This window comes from Tetrao urogallus (assembly GCF_951394365.1).
Source record: "Tetrao urogallus genome assembly, chromosome: 1".
In the NCBI taxonomy this organism is placed as follows: Eukaryota; Metazoa; Chordata; class Aves; order Galliformes; family Phasianidae; genus Tetrao; species Tetrao urogallus.
In genome coordinates, this window is record NC_136813.1 from 128425475 (window position 1) to 128442281 (window position 16807).

The following is a 16807-nucleotide window of genomic DNA, read 5'->3' on the forward strand; positions in this document are numbered from 1 at the left end:
TGCTTACTTGTTCCTAGACCATAAATTCTGATATCTGAGTTAAAGAAAGTGGAGATGATTCTTAATTTACACAAGCGATTCCCGAGAATGCCAAGAACTTCAAACTCATTACCTAGTAGTATATATTATATATATATATATGTAGTGTATATATATATATATATAAAATACCTATATATATGTATATATAAACACCTCTCACTGACAGACTGCAGCTCAGTCACATTTAAACCATAGACACAATTCTACACAGTCTGAAAGACAACAAAACATACTGTAACCACATAGAGCTTCAGAGGGCTGAACACTTAAAGGGGCTTCCATCAAACAGTCAAAGCAAAAGACACCTCAACTAAAAGACCCGTGAGTTTTAATTCTATAACTTCACCCTCCGTTATGTTGGTAAAACATAAATAATGTGGTAAATTAAGATGGAAAAATTCATTAGTGGTAGCCTGTGATCACAACCAATCTGGTTCCAACTCCAGTGAGGGAGAATAAGGGGAACAAGTAGAGAGCACTGAAAAGAAAGTACAGACTGCTCAAATAAAACAAAAGCACCCATGTAATCCGTCTTCCCTTCTGAGGAGGACAGTAACAGAAAAAAGTATTCCCTAATTTTACGGTGACAGACAGAGAGAGAGAGGAAACAAGATACAGAAGAAGAGCATCATAGTATGGGCTCCTATCCACACGGCCAGATAACTGTTTTCCCCTATTAGCATAGGAGAACATATCATTTCTTCTGTAACTCAAGTGACATTGGCATTTGTCCCATGCAGACGCTCAAGGGTTTAAATGGTGCTGACATGACATTACAGGTCATTGGTATATCAGCACTATGTGCTTTTAGGGCCATCAAAAACACACAGAAACACAGTTTAAATAATGCTATTTGAATGAAATGTCAAGGACTTAAAAGTTAGGAAATACCAGAATTAAGGTTGTCCACATAATTTTAATGTTTCTTCTTGTGAATGCAGTCTACAATTATATTATCATGTAATTCTGCTTCCCCAAGATACCAATTTTTATTCAGTATGCATGATGGAGATACCAGGAATAAAATAAAGACACTCATTTAACCTGATTCTGGCACTTCTGACTTTCAAAGGCCTCACTTCATTACCTAACTACAGTATTTCTTTGTATGCAATTTTCACAACATACAGAAGTACAGAAATCTCTTGATCATTTCAGCCTAAATCCATTTTGAATTGCTATCTAGAAACAATTTTGTTGAAATGATCCAAATTTCAACTTATAAGGTTTGCTGAAAACTGTCAATTGTCTTTCAAAGTAGTCAAACTCAATAAAAACAATGTGGTAATACATACATACTAAATGAGCTTCCCCACTGTGAAATATTTGTAAACTGAGCACTGTGAATAAAAGATGTCCCATTTAGTTCTTATTACTGCCCTTCTTACAAGTCTTGTATTTTTTATAACTTTTTTTTTTTTGTTTGCCCCGGAATTTAGATTTCTTTTTTTTTTCCCCCCTCCTTCTGAAGACAAGAAACTGACATATTTTAGCCTCTCCAAAGCATATTTCAAACCCACTTCAATAAAAATCTGAAAATAATCTTTAGATTTATTTACCTGTTATGCATTTTATTAGATTTTCTTATGTGGAAGTTGGCCTAAAATAGATACTAAATACAGTATGTGAAATTAAAACTGAAACTTATGAGATCCACAACTCTAGAGTTCGTCTTTGTTCAGTACAGACTTCAAGTCAGGCTTTACTCATATTGCCTCTTCAGCCACTACCCTTCAAGTGTTTAAACTATTTCATTTACTGTTCTTACAAATACCAACCGTAAGTAACTGTCTTCCATTTTACTTTATACAATACAGTTCTGATACCTGGCAGAAAGTGAGTTTAAAAAAAAAAAAAAAAGAAGTATTCCCTAGTCTCTTGTATGCTATTACCACCAATGGTGAGCTCATCTTGTCTCCTCAACTGCGCAGGGTAAGGCATAATCAGACGGATGTCTCAGGAAAATCCAAGGTAATGAAGACAGTGGTGTTGATTCAGTAGGTGGAACCACACTCTTCCCTATGAATCATTTTGAGCCATTATTCCGGCAAAGCTTGAAGTACTCTGTTTAGAATGAGCTGTCAAAATGAAGCCGTGACCACTTAACATGGCAAGAGATGAATCAGAAAAGCAAAGCATTGCCAGTAGAAACTAAACGCTCCTCAAATTTCTGCCGCTTAATAATGCAGGTATAGGAACTGGTAGCAACTCCAGAGTACCAAACATCTCTCACATACAGCCACTCTGATTACAGAAAGAAACATTTCAGATAGAAGAAGCTGAGCAGAATTAGATGCCCTAATGCAGTGCTTAGAATCATAGCATATAGACAACATTCTTTACAGCAACACTCCCAGCGTTGCTAGGACAAGAGTTGCAAACCTGGCAACAGTGATGAGAACACTTCTTGTTTAAGTACTACCAGTGGACATGGGTTAACCCTGTACAACCCCTCAGCTCTACAACAATGTGGTTGTGTTACTTGCACAATGTTTACAATGTTTACAGAGAAAGCTCTACTATATTACTTCCTATGATGCTTCCTAAGGCAGGTTGCAATACCATTGCCTCCAGTGGACCAGACAGACCCTGCACTGGCTGTTGCTTCTGTCATGACCAGAATCGGCAGAAGAAAATGTACCCTCACACCTCAGTTCTTGTAGGCCACAATTTGATAACATAATACTACCACCAAACAGTATCTCAACAAACATACCAAAGTTCCATGTTCTATTCATACCATGTATCACTCAAAAGCATAGCAACTGCTAAATAACTCTAAATAACCCATTTCTGATTTCAGTTAAAGCTAGGCAATCCCAAACGTGTTCTGTAATACTGAAGAGGAAACAAACAAGACCAGAATTTGGCAGTTGCATTATCTTTGGGATCCTTCAGGATGTCACACGATATGTAAACAAAACATTCCTTGGCCAAGAGGAGTGAAACCCCTCAATTTAAAGAAATCACTAGAATTATACTCCAATGTGAATTTTCAAATCTAGGTTTGTTTGGGGAGGGGGCATGAGAGCCTACAGTAAATGCTCTCAAATTATGTTGGTGAGTCATTTTGCAACTGGTGACCCTCATAACAATGTTCTCTCAGAGCCAATGTGATGCCACAGAGTGATTTGTCTGTTAAATTGAATCTTTGCCTCCAGATAGATAGATAGATATAAAGTTTATTTTGAAATGTCTCCTAGTGCCTCTGAGTCTGACTGATGTGAGATGTTATTTTGAACATGCCAAAGCATCTGAACGGCTCCAGTCCTTTCTTTTCAGCGTGCATTCCTTGATAAGTGGCAAAGCTTCCCACTTATCAGTCACTCAAAGTGACTGTGGCTGTCAGTTGTGTACAAAGCGCAATCAGTTTGGAAGCAGAGACACCAGCATTTTTCTTCTCAGCTTGAAGCAAACACGTTTTGACTGCTAGTCATTCAATTTTAAAGCATCTTCAATTAGGGGCGGTTGAAGATATAAAGAAAACACATCCTAAACACCTCCGCCAGCCAGCAGTAAAAAATTTATTGTTATCTTCTGCTTTACCTTGCTGCAGAGGCAGCAGTGGCAGCCTTTTTTGGCTTCACAACAAAAGTGCTCATGACTACGCACACTCCATATGGCCAAGATCACAGCCATAAAGAGTTCACATTCAGCTTCCCAAGCCACTTATACAAACTGCTGTGGTGCTTTCTGCTCCTGTACCTCTGCTGTGTAAATACCTACATGGATACATGAACATAGCTCACGTACACATGCATCCACAACCCCACATATTTTGAACAAAAACATTCACAAAATGACATGCATGCTCTCTACAGCCAATAAAACACTGATGAAAACCAGTAAAAAGACCTCGGTAATATTGATTGGGAAAGAATTGGGGAAAAAAAAAAAAAAAAAAAAGGAGTAAGCTGGCAGAAAGGAGTAGCTGATGAGGAAAAGGGTAGGCAGCTGCCTATGAAAGATCAAAGTGTCAAGGAGCTGGAAATGGAAGAAAGGGGTACAAACTGTGGAGTGCCTCAGGGAGATGTTGAAATCAGAGAGTGGGTCTGAAAAAAGCCAAGGATTGGTAACACCAAGGATTGGTAACGCTGGAGAAAGCTTCATTGTCAGCAAGTGCTGTTTCAATCATCTACCTCAGCACAGGCCAAAAAAACTGGTTTTATCTGATGAAAGCATATGCTTTCAATCCCAATAAATTCAAGTTGTACAAATTTCAAACAGATTCTCCTTGCCTGCACTGGTGCAACTACCCCAGTCAGCAAGTCTGGATTACATAAGAATGTACGAAAAGCCTGAGACTGAAGAAGATGCCTGCTATAGAGGCCATCTTTGGGAGCATGGTATACTGGCAGAAAACATTCCTCTGCACATAAATAAGTGTAGTCTTTTATGTGACCTAACTTTTAGGGTAATGGAAGGAAGCGAAGGTTACTCTAAAGCGCATGCATCATATCCTTCAGCATAACACATACGTTATTTGCTGAACTCCAAGAGCAATTAGCTCATTCCGACTTCTAGCCTAGATTTTTCTTCTCACTCCTCCCTTTCCCTATCTCCTCCTCCAACCTCATCTCCCTTTTCTTCCTTTTTGTTTTGTTTTTTTGAATAATTAATTTCCCAGGGGCTTTTCCCTGCTCAAGGGACAGGCAAGTTATTCTGATAACTGATAGGACATCAGCTGCAGAGCTTTTGTGAGAAACAATTGTTTAGCCTCTTTGCCGGCAACCTCGGTTGTTTGGGAAGAGGTTGGAAAGTCATGGGAAAAGCTGCAGTGTGACTCCTTCTTGGGCCTGTCTCACTGAATTCAGTATGCCCATGTTTATAAGTTGCTGGAAAACAGCTGCTCCTGACACATGATGAATTTGGACAAAATGTCCCCAACCTATCTATGAGCCCAGTCGGTTTGACTGAGAAGTCACAGCTTGTCATATCCACACTTGCAAAAAAAAAAAAAAAACAAAAACAAAAAAACAAAAAACACACACACACAAAAAAAACCCACAAGAAAAAAAAACTGGCTCAGTGGACAGAGCCTGTTCCGAAAACATTTTGAAGTATGAGAAGGAAGACACTTTCTCACAGTTTTCTCCTGAAGAAAGGTCTCATTAAACTCCCACTAATATGAATAAGAGCCTTTTCACTAAGTTCAGTGGGAGTTGGATCAAGCCCTCACTTCAACAGCTTTATTGTCTAGGAAGGAAACCTTTTGTCCTCACCTCTTTCTGATATGCAAAAAGGACTCTAATTACAGAAGAATTAATACTGTTCTGCTGTGCAATGGCTTGCAAAGAGGTCGTAGCACCACGAAGCATTGCTCTGCTGTCACTGACTTCTGAGAAAACCAGAATTCCCAGGCAAATGATGATACAGAAGTAACAGACATTATTAAATTTGTAACCAACCACTTGTGTAGTGGTTGCTCATTTTTGTGTCTTGAATGAAGGATTCATCATGTATGACCCTTCAAAGCCTCCTAGAGAAATCTAGGTTACAATCACATAAGAAGTTAGGAACCAAGAAAGAGATTTCACAAGTCCTTAAAGCTGTGCTGAGCAGCTCTACTCTCTACTCCCTATAGGCACAAACCACTCCAAGTATTTAGCTCACACAGTGGCCTTGCTGGAGTTTGCTTTCCAGAAGGACACAGAAAATGAAAGGATGAGTGTGCTGTACAATTTAGAGTGCAAATCTGTTGGAGCAGAGAATAAATTTCCAGATTTTCTCATTCAAACAGTCAAGTGTCTTCTTACAACAAGGAGCTACAGGTACTTTCTACAACTAAATTTCATCTGTTATCATGCTAATGAAAATCTCAAAGTTTTCTCTAACAAAGAGAATGCAAACAGGTCTGAACAACAACCAGCCAGCTCTTGGTAAGAGATGATCATTAACCTGAGTAGTTCAAAAGCAACAAGAAGTCAAAGCAACAGAAATTGTCTCCATAGACAACTGTGTGCACAAAATTATGGTATCTGAAGCACTCTAGAGGCAGGCCCTCTTACCGGTGCTTTGGAAGGCTGGAATCGAACCAAAGCCTCTTTGTGTTTGGAAAGTTCTGACAATAACAACTGTGTCATTTCTATCTTGGCACGTTAGGCATAAGAAATATTTTTCTGAACTTCTGCGTAACAAAGAAACCAAATCGTTCTTTCCTTACCCAAAAATATAGCTAGCTTTTGAAAAACAGATTTTGCTACAGTTAACCATCTTGCAGGAAATTCCAAGTGTTTGAGATTTTATTACATTCCAAACTGGAACAACACCTTAAACCTCACAGTTTAATAAGAATGGGAATATTATGAATTGGGAACATATCAGCACAGCCAGACTTCTCCATCTACCAATGCAACTCAAGGGAAAAGGAATACTGTCAGCTGACAGTGGATGGGAAAGATGGAAATCTGGATCTACGCGTGAACAGGAAGGCCTTGGAGCTGGGAGGACACCCAGAGCAGTTGAGGGATGCCAAAAAGCCAGGAAGCCTGTAATATGAAGAGTCACACAGTCTGGAGGGTGGTGGTGCCCACAGCCCATTTCAGACAAGCTGCCAGGGCCCTGCAAGTTTGGTAAAGCATTCACCCCGGACTCCAGAGGGCAGAAGCGTACATGCCTAGTGCTACAGGGTGCTGAACTGTCTGCACGCCAATCTGGGTGGCAAGCAGAAGTTACAGCCTGCCCGACAGGCAGAGTGCTGAGGTCACCTTCAAATACTTGCAACAGAGCTTAGTCAGAATTCACTGGCTCTTCAGTCACATTTCCTAACCAGAGGTTTCCCACCAGAACATCTTCTGACAAGTCTCTGGTTCTGAAGGAACATACAAATCCTATATTAAAACCCCATATAATTAAATGATCACTGTCTGGCAGGACACATTGCAGACAGCACTCAGTACTTGGGCTAAGGGAATCATCCAGAACTGAAACAAATTAGTAACTGAGTACTGGCACTATTCAACTGTGGCCCAGTGTAGAGACACCGTGAAGTGGTGCTGCTTATACATGCTGCTTCGAGATCTTAGTTACACATTATTGGCAACCTGGAGTGTTGCAAGATATTGAGCTGGGCTCTCCAAAAAAAATTTTGACTAAAAATCAGAACAGTTTAAAAAACAACATTTGGCCTCTGTTTTGTTTGCCTTCTAATTTTGGAACTTGTAGTGTTTCATGGTTTCAAGTTTTGCCTGGAAATATGAGAGCTAGAAATTTACATTTTGAATAAATGAAAGCTGGCATTTTTGTCATCACATGACTTCAAAAGCTGGGGTTTGAGGAAAAAACATAAAACACTGTCAGGTCTCCACAAAATTGTGAGATTAGCGACATTGGTTTTATCACAAGTTAGGCTGCAAGGTTGACCTATTTTACCAACCATGCCATACTGAATATGAATTGCCTTATGAATTTTAACAACTGGATTTCATTTATAGTTCAATTAAAGTGACTTTTGCCACTGAGTTTCAAAACCATTCCTTCATCAACCTAGGCTAGTTTTTCTCTGAGCAAGTGGAAGATGTAAATTGTACCAAGGCCCCAAACTTTGCACTTTGGGGATACCCTTCAAGGCAACAAGACCACCTGTGCTCACTGGCTGTGTTCTGGGACCACCTTAGCACCACAGTAAAGGAACAACTAGCCCTCCTGATGGGGCAGCTACAGATCCCCCAACTGATACTCACTGAAGAGCAAGAGCACTGAAAGTCACTTGTGGGCTCCCAGAAAAGACAGGAGATGACACTGTGAGGTCGCCTAAAGCCTTGAAGGACTAAAGCAGATTTTGTCCAAGAACTTGCTGGACAGTCAATTGTGTCTACGTGCTCTTTCCTCAGCCTGCATATTAGCACAGAGCTGTTGTGAAACACAGCCTGAAATCTTCAGGGCTGTTGGTGCATGAGAGCAAATGAAACAAAGTTTCAATTTCATTTCTGGTAAAATAATGAAACTGAGGTATACAGGGCAGAAGATCCTAAATATTCTGCCGGCAGAAGCTACACAGAAAAAGAGATCAGAACTGGAGGCAGTGTGCATGGGCAACTGCATTCCAAAGTGGCAAAAAAGATGGGAGAAAGAAAGCTTAGTTCAGTCAGAGAAACTCACCCACCCTCACAAACCAGGTGTAGAGCATCTTTTAAAAAAAAAAAAAAAAAAAGTAGCCGAAAATTATTCTAACAATATCCCAAAACAAACATAGATCATGTTTTAGCATTGAGGTTATACAAATTCTTGACTTCAGCCTAATCAGCAACTTTTCTCCCATTTAGCATTACCTTTTACTTAACTCTCTACATGAAGACAACATGCTAGTCTTCCATGTTAGTGGAACTGCCTTCCAGCTACTCCGGAAGAAAAGGACTTGGAAAAGATGCAATGTCAATTAGACACCCATGTGCCAGGTACACATTTCCAAGCTCAAGTAGCTAACGCATCCTTTCCTTACAAGCAGAGAAGCAATTGAGCTGTACTTAAACTCAGCATTTGCAGCACTGTGTGTGTACTGGTGACTATATGCTGGAGTGGGGAGAAAGGGGAATGCTTCCAAGTTAGAGCACTTAGAGAAAAGAGTCATAAATCATGGGGTCAGTCAGGTTGTGCTTTCTTTTAACCTTAGGGTATTATGTTTTCAATACAATATTTCAATAGCTTTTTTCTCTGTAATAATTTATCTGGAATTATGGCTGCTCTTACAAGCTTAGAAAAAATTGGCTCAAGCAAAATGAATCCTTTGTCATAAATAGGTTGTGTTCATAACTGCAGCCTAATCATTCAATTGCACATAAGTCAAATAGTTATCCAGACTTTGTAGGAATATTTCCCTGTCAATAAATCTAACGCTATTTAAAAACTCTGGGCCAATGTGACAGCAGCCCGTTAGATTAATTAAGGCAAGGTCAGAAAACCTGAACTCACAGCTACATTCATGTCAGAGTTTTGTTCCACCCACCATAACCTGATTGTAAACTCACCAACCATTTTAAACACAGGCATGTTGGGGTTACTCCATTGTCTCCACTTATATATAAACGCAGATTTCTACTTTTTACTCTGACCACAAACAACTACACATGCAACTGAGAAGAAATGCACTATATTGAATTCACTGATGGTGGAGTTTCTAAATTATTTTTAAATGATTTCTTTTTTTTAGAGACTTGACAATAGTTGGACTGCTACCAGGGTTCAAAAGACCACGAGACCATACATACAGTGGAACTGTCAAGAAGCAGTCAGCAAAATCCAAATTTCACTACAAATGGATCATCTCTGTGGGAGTGAGAGGACAGTATTGTCTCTCTGCCTGTTTAATTCTTGACCTTTATCATGTGACCATCCAAAAGGAGAGTGCCCAAATTTGATGGGCTTTGTGTGAAGTGGACCCTGGAGGTGAAATTCTGACCTTGACAGGGTCGATATTTCATCCAAAATCCCTTGGGACAGGCCTCCAAATCATGTCTTAGGCTTGCAGCTTGTATCAGATGATAGCTAGCTGACTTTCATTTACTCCTGACTTAGGTCAAACTTGGATCAGGGATCAAGAGATGAAAGGCTCTATATCTCATTATCAATAATCAGTGTTCTCCACAACCCTAAAAAAAGACATACTTCATTCTTATCTACAAGACCTTAAAACTTAAAAGGGTTGGGGTCAAATTATGTTACTTCAATTTATTTATATTCACTGCTTATAAAACAACTTCCTCTATCACTCTCATAGCCAAATGCTAAAAACATAAATATTTTTCTTGCTATTGTGGAGGTTCTGCTATTGTTCTTTATGAGCATTACAGACAATGCAATTGAAAGAAATTATAACGAAAAAAATTCTCCCACACACAATTTTAAAAGATAAAAAAGAAAAAAAAAGAGGAAAAAAAAATCCACAAAAACAGAGGTCAAACCTAATCCAGGCCTTCTAACATCAAAACTCTTCTTAGCAAATCACATCTTGTATACATGTTGCCCTGTAACATAGGAGTGAAACTTCACCAGAAGTTTTTCGCAGTTACAGAAGTCCTGATACTGAAGAAGTATCATTTGAAATATTAGCCACTTTTTTTGCTAGCACGAAGCTATGCAACTCCTCTGATTTGGCTGGAATTATGCTTTTGTAAAGCAGCTAAGGATATGGCTCATAATTTTAGGCAACTAATTCTAAAGCATTTTGGAAGGAAGATCCTGATGTTACCGAACAAACAGAACATAACATCCGCTTCCACACTGATTGCATTGCTCTGTAAATAGCTGCATACTTAAACAGGCAGAGATTCTACCATGACTCTAGATAGCTGTAAATGTCAGACCCCTTCTTTCCTATTTCTTGTAAACCTTCACAGACAAACTGATTTGCATTACATAGAGAACAAGGCTATGCATATGTACATGCAGAAGACAAGTACTGAAATATTGCCATGAAAAGAGACCTCCAAATGTGTCAAGGGAAGAAAAAGTTAAATAAAGTTTACTGGTTACACTACATTAGAATTTTTTTTTCTCCTACCAGGAGTAAACACGTAGATGCCTACGCTCCTAGAGAGCCCAGTTGCTCTCTAGAATCTAACCAACCTTTAGGCCAGTTTCTTACACACTTACTTCACCTAACATATTGAAAGTTTCCTAACTTTCAGGAAACTTGAGGCAATGGGAAGGAGAGGCTTGATTACAGATCACTGAAGAGAATTGATTCAGCAAAGCCTCAAAAACAGATTTGGAAGAGATCACTGCAATCCAATACACTTTAGCAATGTTTTTTGCCACTCCTGATTTAAACCTGAAGAGCACTTTCAGAGGATTTCATCCTGCAGCTCCTCTCTCATCTGCTTCCTGATTCCTGTAGGAGTAGTGTTAATCACTCAAGGCCTCCCAGAAACTTTTTTCGCTTAATGACAGGTAACATCATCGTGTTTCCATAAATAAGATGTAAGCCATCTGCAGAGATCCTTAAAGATACTGTGACAATAATGCCCGAGGGAAAACATGAGGGAACAGAAAGGAAGGGGTAAAAGGGATATGGGTGGAGATACAGTCTCTGACCTGGATCTGCTGCTGAAGAAGGTTAATTTTGTGTTGCTGCTGCAGGAGTTGCTGTTGTTGTCTTGCAATCTGTGGAGAAATTGCACAGAAGTAATGTGAGATATGCATCATCATTCCTAAAGTTGTTGCACAGCAAACTTCAACCCTGCTTGGTCCTATCAGCTGCTAAGTTAAGAAACCTTCAAGTGTGGGTGGCAGCAGCCCGGACTGCCACTGAGCCAAGGGGCTCATGCTCAGGAGCATTCATAGCAAACACTGGTGTGAAAGGAAATCTTACAAAAAAATGCTGTTACGGATGTTAGGAGGAGGACTGACAAAAATCTCTCTCATATCTCTCTCATTACCAGAAGTGGTGCTGTTAAGTAAAAAAAAAAAAAAAAAAAAAAGGGGAGAATGGAAGCAGCTCCTCCCTGCTGAAGGAGGAAAGGAGGAACAATACTGGGAGAGAAGATGGAAAATAGTAGGGGAAGGCAGACAAGGCAAGTAAAAGGAAGATGGACAGTAAAATTATTTTTATTCTTGGTACCACCTATGCAAAATTTTCCAAGAGAGGAAATGGGACACTCAGGAGGCATTGGTGTATTTCACGGGTGTAGAAACAGACAAAGAGACTGGAACAGGGTTTGGGATAATGACTGTGATAGTCAGCAGAAAGGAGCCTAAGGGGCAGAGCCAGTTACATGGCTCTACAATGAACCTGAGTCACACAAGTTGATGGGGTAGTTACACACCTCCTCTCAAAGTTATGTGTGTTTTCCGTAAGGACTTCCAACCGTTGCCTAAATGACTAGGAGTTGTAGCATAGATATACTTTGCATACGGTGAAGGTAAAAGCAGGCAATAATGTAATCAAATCAGAGTTCTTAGAGGATGAACAAACATAAACCATGATATGTCTCAAATTGAAAAAGCAAACTCTGAAAATTTTCATCTGAGTCATCACAAAAGCTCTGCTCTCATGAATAGCTAGCACAGCAGTACAAACATTAAGGAGTATTGCTATTCTCCTGTGGAATGTGTACACATCTCAGGGTCAGATGGGAACTTATATACACTTACTGGGAGGAATTTTGTGCATTCTTCCTCTTAGGTGCTTTCTTTCATTTCTGTTATTAAACTATTAACGTAAGAAACACTCGTTCATAGCTAACTCCACATCTAAAAGATTGTTCTCTTTCTAGAGCATCTTTTTAAGTAACCAAATAGATTTTATCAATATATTTTTAAAAGTTCATTTTAAATTCTATGCAACAGAATTATACACATTTTCTCAAATTAAAATAAATCCTAATAAAAACCCTGAAGCATTTTTTCCTTTATTTTTCCATTTCCTCCATTTTCTTTTTCACTCTGGGGTCGTTCAGTCATCCTGTAGCAGTGATTTCTTTAATAGTTAGGGCAAAGGGAATACTTCCTGCAGGATGCCTCCTAATGGGGGGATTCTGCCACTTACACCCTCACGCCTTCCTCCATTTTCTCCATGCAAACAACAGTGTGATACAACTTGGCTGGTTTCACAAGTATGTCACTTTTTCTGCTCTCTGTGGGATTTCAGGTGCGAGGCCAAAATACAAAGCATTTAAGATAAAACTTTTAATAGAGAAAAAAGTGAAAAACAGAGCCAGAAATATCTGAAGATGTCAGCAGTGCTTTAGAATTTTAAGATTTGTTAGCAAACGTACCAATATTGAAGTATGACAACCATGACTGAATGTGCAGAGTACCATTAGTTTTATTACAAGCTGAGATACATGCTCAGATAGATCAAATGCTTCCAGATAGGAGGTAGTAGAGTAGACTACTGACAAAATTTTAAAGAAGGTGTCCAAGTATTCTCTGTTCAGGTAAAGAAATGGGCATCCATTTCCATTAAAATTCACATGGTACAGATTTGTTAGAAAAGTTGTGGTTTTGCATAAAATAAAATGTGTCAGTGTGTTCGTAACGGAACTGTTCATGTCCAAAGGCACGTTTATGTTTTCAGTGGAGGGAATATCTGCAAGAACTGAAAAATCAAGCCTCTCAAGTGTAGAAGAAAAAACGTCAAATTTCTTCACTGACTTCATATTGTTCCCCAGTTTTTCCACAATTGGCAATACAACCATTTCATTTGCCTCATTACAACCCAAATGCTACATATTGAACACCACTGAATACAAGCAGCACTTGAGATTTCGTAGGAGTACTGAATTTGCACACTTATTTACACATACTTAAAAGAAAACAAAACAACAACAACAAAAACTACTGGAAGAGAATACCCCTGAACTGGGATATGGATGGAGATATATATACATATATATCTTATCAACACATCTTTGAAAGACACAGTATTGTCTATTGCAAATTAAAGCAGCATTCCAATCTATTTTTGTTCACATTTCTTCACCTAAGAAAACAAATATTAAAGAAAAAAAAGAGGTGAATAACAACCTTTGGAAGTATAAATCCTAAAAGATAATCTGCTGGGGAGACCTTCTAGAAAACGATTTTAAGCTGAAAGCCACCATAATAATCACTCACCTGTTCTTGTTGTTGTTTAGCCAGCTCCATTTGCTGGCGTTGCTTCTCGATCTGTGAGGCAGCCAGTTTCTTCTGTTCATCATGAGCTGCTAGCAGCTGTTCTCGCAAACTGGTCAGCTGATTGATCATACCCATGAGCTGTCTTTCTTTCTCAGCAAGGCTTTCTGGAGTCCCTGGGCATCATATGGTAGGGGGAAAAAAAAAAAAATGGAAAGAGAAGAGAGGAAATTCAGAGCTAGTTAGGTTTTGCAGGTTCAGTGTAAGCAAAGTTTTAGCTGAACCAAAGAGCTGCAGCCCACTGCAATTTATGGCACATTATGGCCTGTCCTTCCTCAGGAAAATGAACCATGAAGGATAATTCCATATGCAGACTTTGATCCAGTGTCCCCCTTCAATATTCTCTTGCCCATTCATCTACTTTCTGCTGCCTATCAGCTCAGTAAGGGAAAAAATACTGCCTGCTCTGAGTTTCAAATTTTAAACCTTGTTTACATTTCATGGGGATCAAAATTAACATTTCCAGTTCTTATAAACTACTGAGTTTTCAGCAGAAACTTATAACTAAGACACTTGCAGAAACTGTAAGGTCCACATTAACCTCTCTTGTATATTTAGTGGAAAGCAGGGGGGTCCCCTTGGGGTGGGACCTCTCAGCCTCCTCGCTGGTACTCCCACAGCACACAGCCACTACATCATTCCCATATGTCCTGATGAGGATGAAGTGATAAAGTATTTAAACTGTTTAGGATGAGTACTGCTGCCCTCACTATCAATTAATATTTTTAAAGGAAAAAGCCTTGCAGAAACATATCAGAAAAACTGACTTAAGTGCAACTCACCATCTCTCATGTTTACTGTCACTAGATGCTTTTTAAAGGAGGACACAGACACATAAAGGAGGACACAGACACAGGAACTGACTAACCTCTATCTCTAAATCATTCAGTAAAAAGCCCTCCTTCCACCCAGAATGACAGTGATTATAAGGGAAGGGAAGAAAAAAATTCCAAGAAAAAAAGCTATGAATCACACACAAGAAACAAAAAAAAAAATGCACTATTAGTATATCTAGTATCATTATACTACAAATTTAAAAGACCAGAAAATATGCGTAGCAGCTAATCCACAGATATCTCCAATACCACCACACCCTCTCATATGAATCAGAGCCATGAAACCTTTTTCAAAAAACCCTCAGGAAAGGATTAGGACTACCTATCTCTATGCCTCCTCCGAAAATAATCTGCTTTTGGGGACAACCCTGCCACACAAACCTTTCTAAAATGCAGGAAATGCTCTTCTGCCAATGTCACCAATGCTCTCCAAGAGGAAAACAAACAAACAAACAAAAAAACAAAAAACAAAAAGAGAGAGAAAAATTTGGCGACTACACTAAACATGCTCCTAGCCAACTATCAGTCAGACATGGATAAGAGCTACTTGTAATAGCTCATTTAGTCTACCCCTCTGCCAGTGCAGGAATGTTCTCTACAATATATTTACTACAGCTTTCGACACTGGATTGAAAAGTCTAAAAGACTGAATCATCTACTTCACGCTTTGGAAGACTGGTCCACAGCCCTACAGGTGTCACCGGTAGGGTTATTCACTTGATATTTAGTTTCATTTATATTCACTGAATTTCATCTTTGCACTCCCAAGCAGCACCCCATTTCCTACTTAAGCAAAATCCTTTTCACACATTTCTAGATAATTATACACATTTGGGAAAACACTAAGAAGACATATTTTCATATAAAGGAAATGTAACTTGATCTCCAACATCTTAATAAAAAATGAATCTAGGTAGAAATATCCCTATTACAAAACAGAGGGCTGCAGCAGAACATTCTCTGTAGTAGGAGCTGGAAACTTGAGAGTTGAATGGAAATAGCAACCACAGGACTTAAAACTCTTCTGTTAAAGGCTGGGAGAATTAGAAAACGGCTAAAATACTAATGCAGGCAAAGAAAGCACTTTTTTTTTTTTTAATTTCAATAATTGGAGAGAATTGATTTAAGTGATGCACTTGCCACCTGGATGTATAATTAGTTAGCAGTGCTACTGCCACTCTTCTACCCTTCATACATTCTTCTCTAGGAAAAAGGGTACAGAGTTCCCAAGTTGCACAGCAGAACTACTTGAGAAGACAGCTCCTTCCTTACCCTATCAGCTGCTAGCAGTTCACTTCATTGTAATATTCATCTAATGACAACTATCAGTATATTCTCGCAGTACAGCACAGTGTACCACACTGAGATATTTGAAAAAAGGAAATATTTTCTTCTCAACTTCTATGAGGATTCATGAGTGTGAGGGAGAAGAAAATACAGAGCGAAAGAATACAACAGGTTGCTAGTTATAACCCTTAGTAGGGTTAGAAAAGTGCAATTGCTCTCAAATAATTCATTTGAGAAATGCAGTGATGCACATTGAAGATACTTAGCCAATACTGGCTCAACAGTGCATTCTGAGATCCCATAGTAGCTTTCAGATGGGAGTCAAAACGCATTCTGTAAAGCTAAATTAATTTGATGGGTGGAAAAACACTTCCACGTGTGTGGACTGACAGACAGATGGGTCACAGAGCTCCTCACAGCAGCAGCAGAAGACACCTCAGTAGTCAGTACCATCCTCTCCAGCTCCCACATGCAAAAGCTCTCCACGTGCACCCCAGCAGCAACTTGGCACAACCAAACTGCATGGGCAACCTGCTAGCACAGCTCTTCTGTCATCCTGCTCCTATGGAGGAGCAAAAAGCTGCTTGCTTCCCTGGAACACAACAGCTAGACCTATGCTACAGGAACAAGGGAGAAGGTTTGGGTGAGTAACAAGTAGCCATGGAATGCTGCTGACAGCCAAGCCCAAGCTATAGGCGTACCATGGCTGTGCTCCCACAGAGAAACACAGAGGAGCTGATCTCCTCATTGTTACTATCTTTTGGAGCAAGTTTGAAATGCCCAGAGGGGATGCTTCATGTACTAACTTGGTATGTACAGTACCAAGTCTTTTGGCTTATCAGCTGGAGTGGGAGTAGTCTGGCAGAACCATTGTTTTTGTTGAACAATCTGAGACCATTAATAAGCTGGAAGGGAGAATTTATCACTGTCAGCTTTTAAGAAAATACTTCTTTGGAGAATACTTTGTGGAAAACACAGCCACTTTTATGTGATTACCTTTCCAATAACTTTAATAACATTAAATTGTAATA

The 16807-nt window shown here is 39.3% G+C and overlaps 1 protein-coding gene across 7 annotated transcripts in view; it reads right to left on the reverse strand.

The window, feature by feature from the left end:
• Nucleotides 1-16807, reverse strand: part of SOX5 (SRY-box transcription factor 5) — a gene marked incomplete at both ends in the record, with an annotated part of 282959 nt that overhangs the window by 129898 nt on the left and 136254 nt on the right. For all 7 annotated transcript variants that reach the window (XM_079543756.1, XM_079543754.1, XM_079543753.1 and 4 more), the window contains 2 exons: nt 11074-11142; nt 13597-13769. In XM_079543756.1, coding sequence (XP_079399882.1) covers nt 11074-11142; nt 13597-13769 — 242 coding nt within the window. The remainder of the gene's footprint in view (nt 1-11073; nt 11143-13596; nt 13770-16807) is intronic.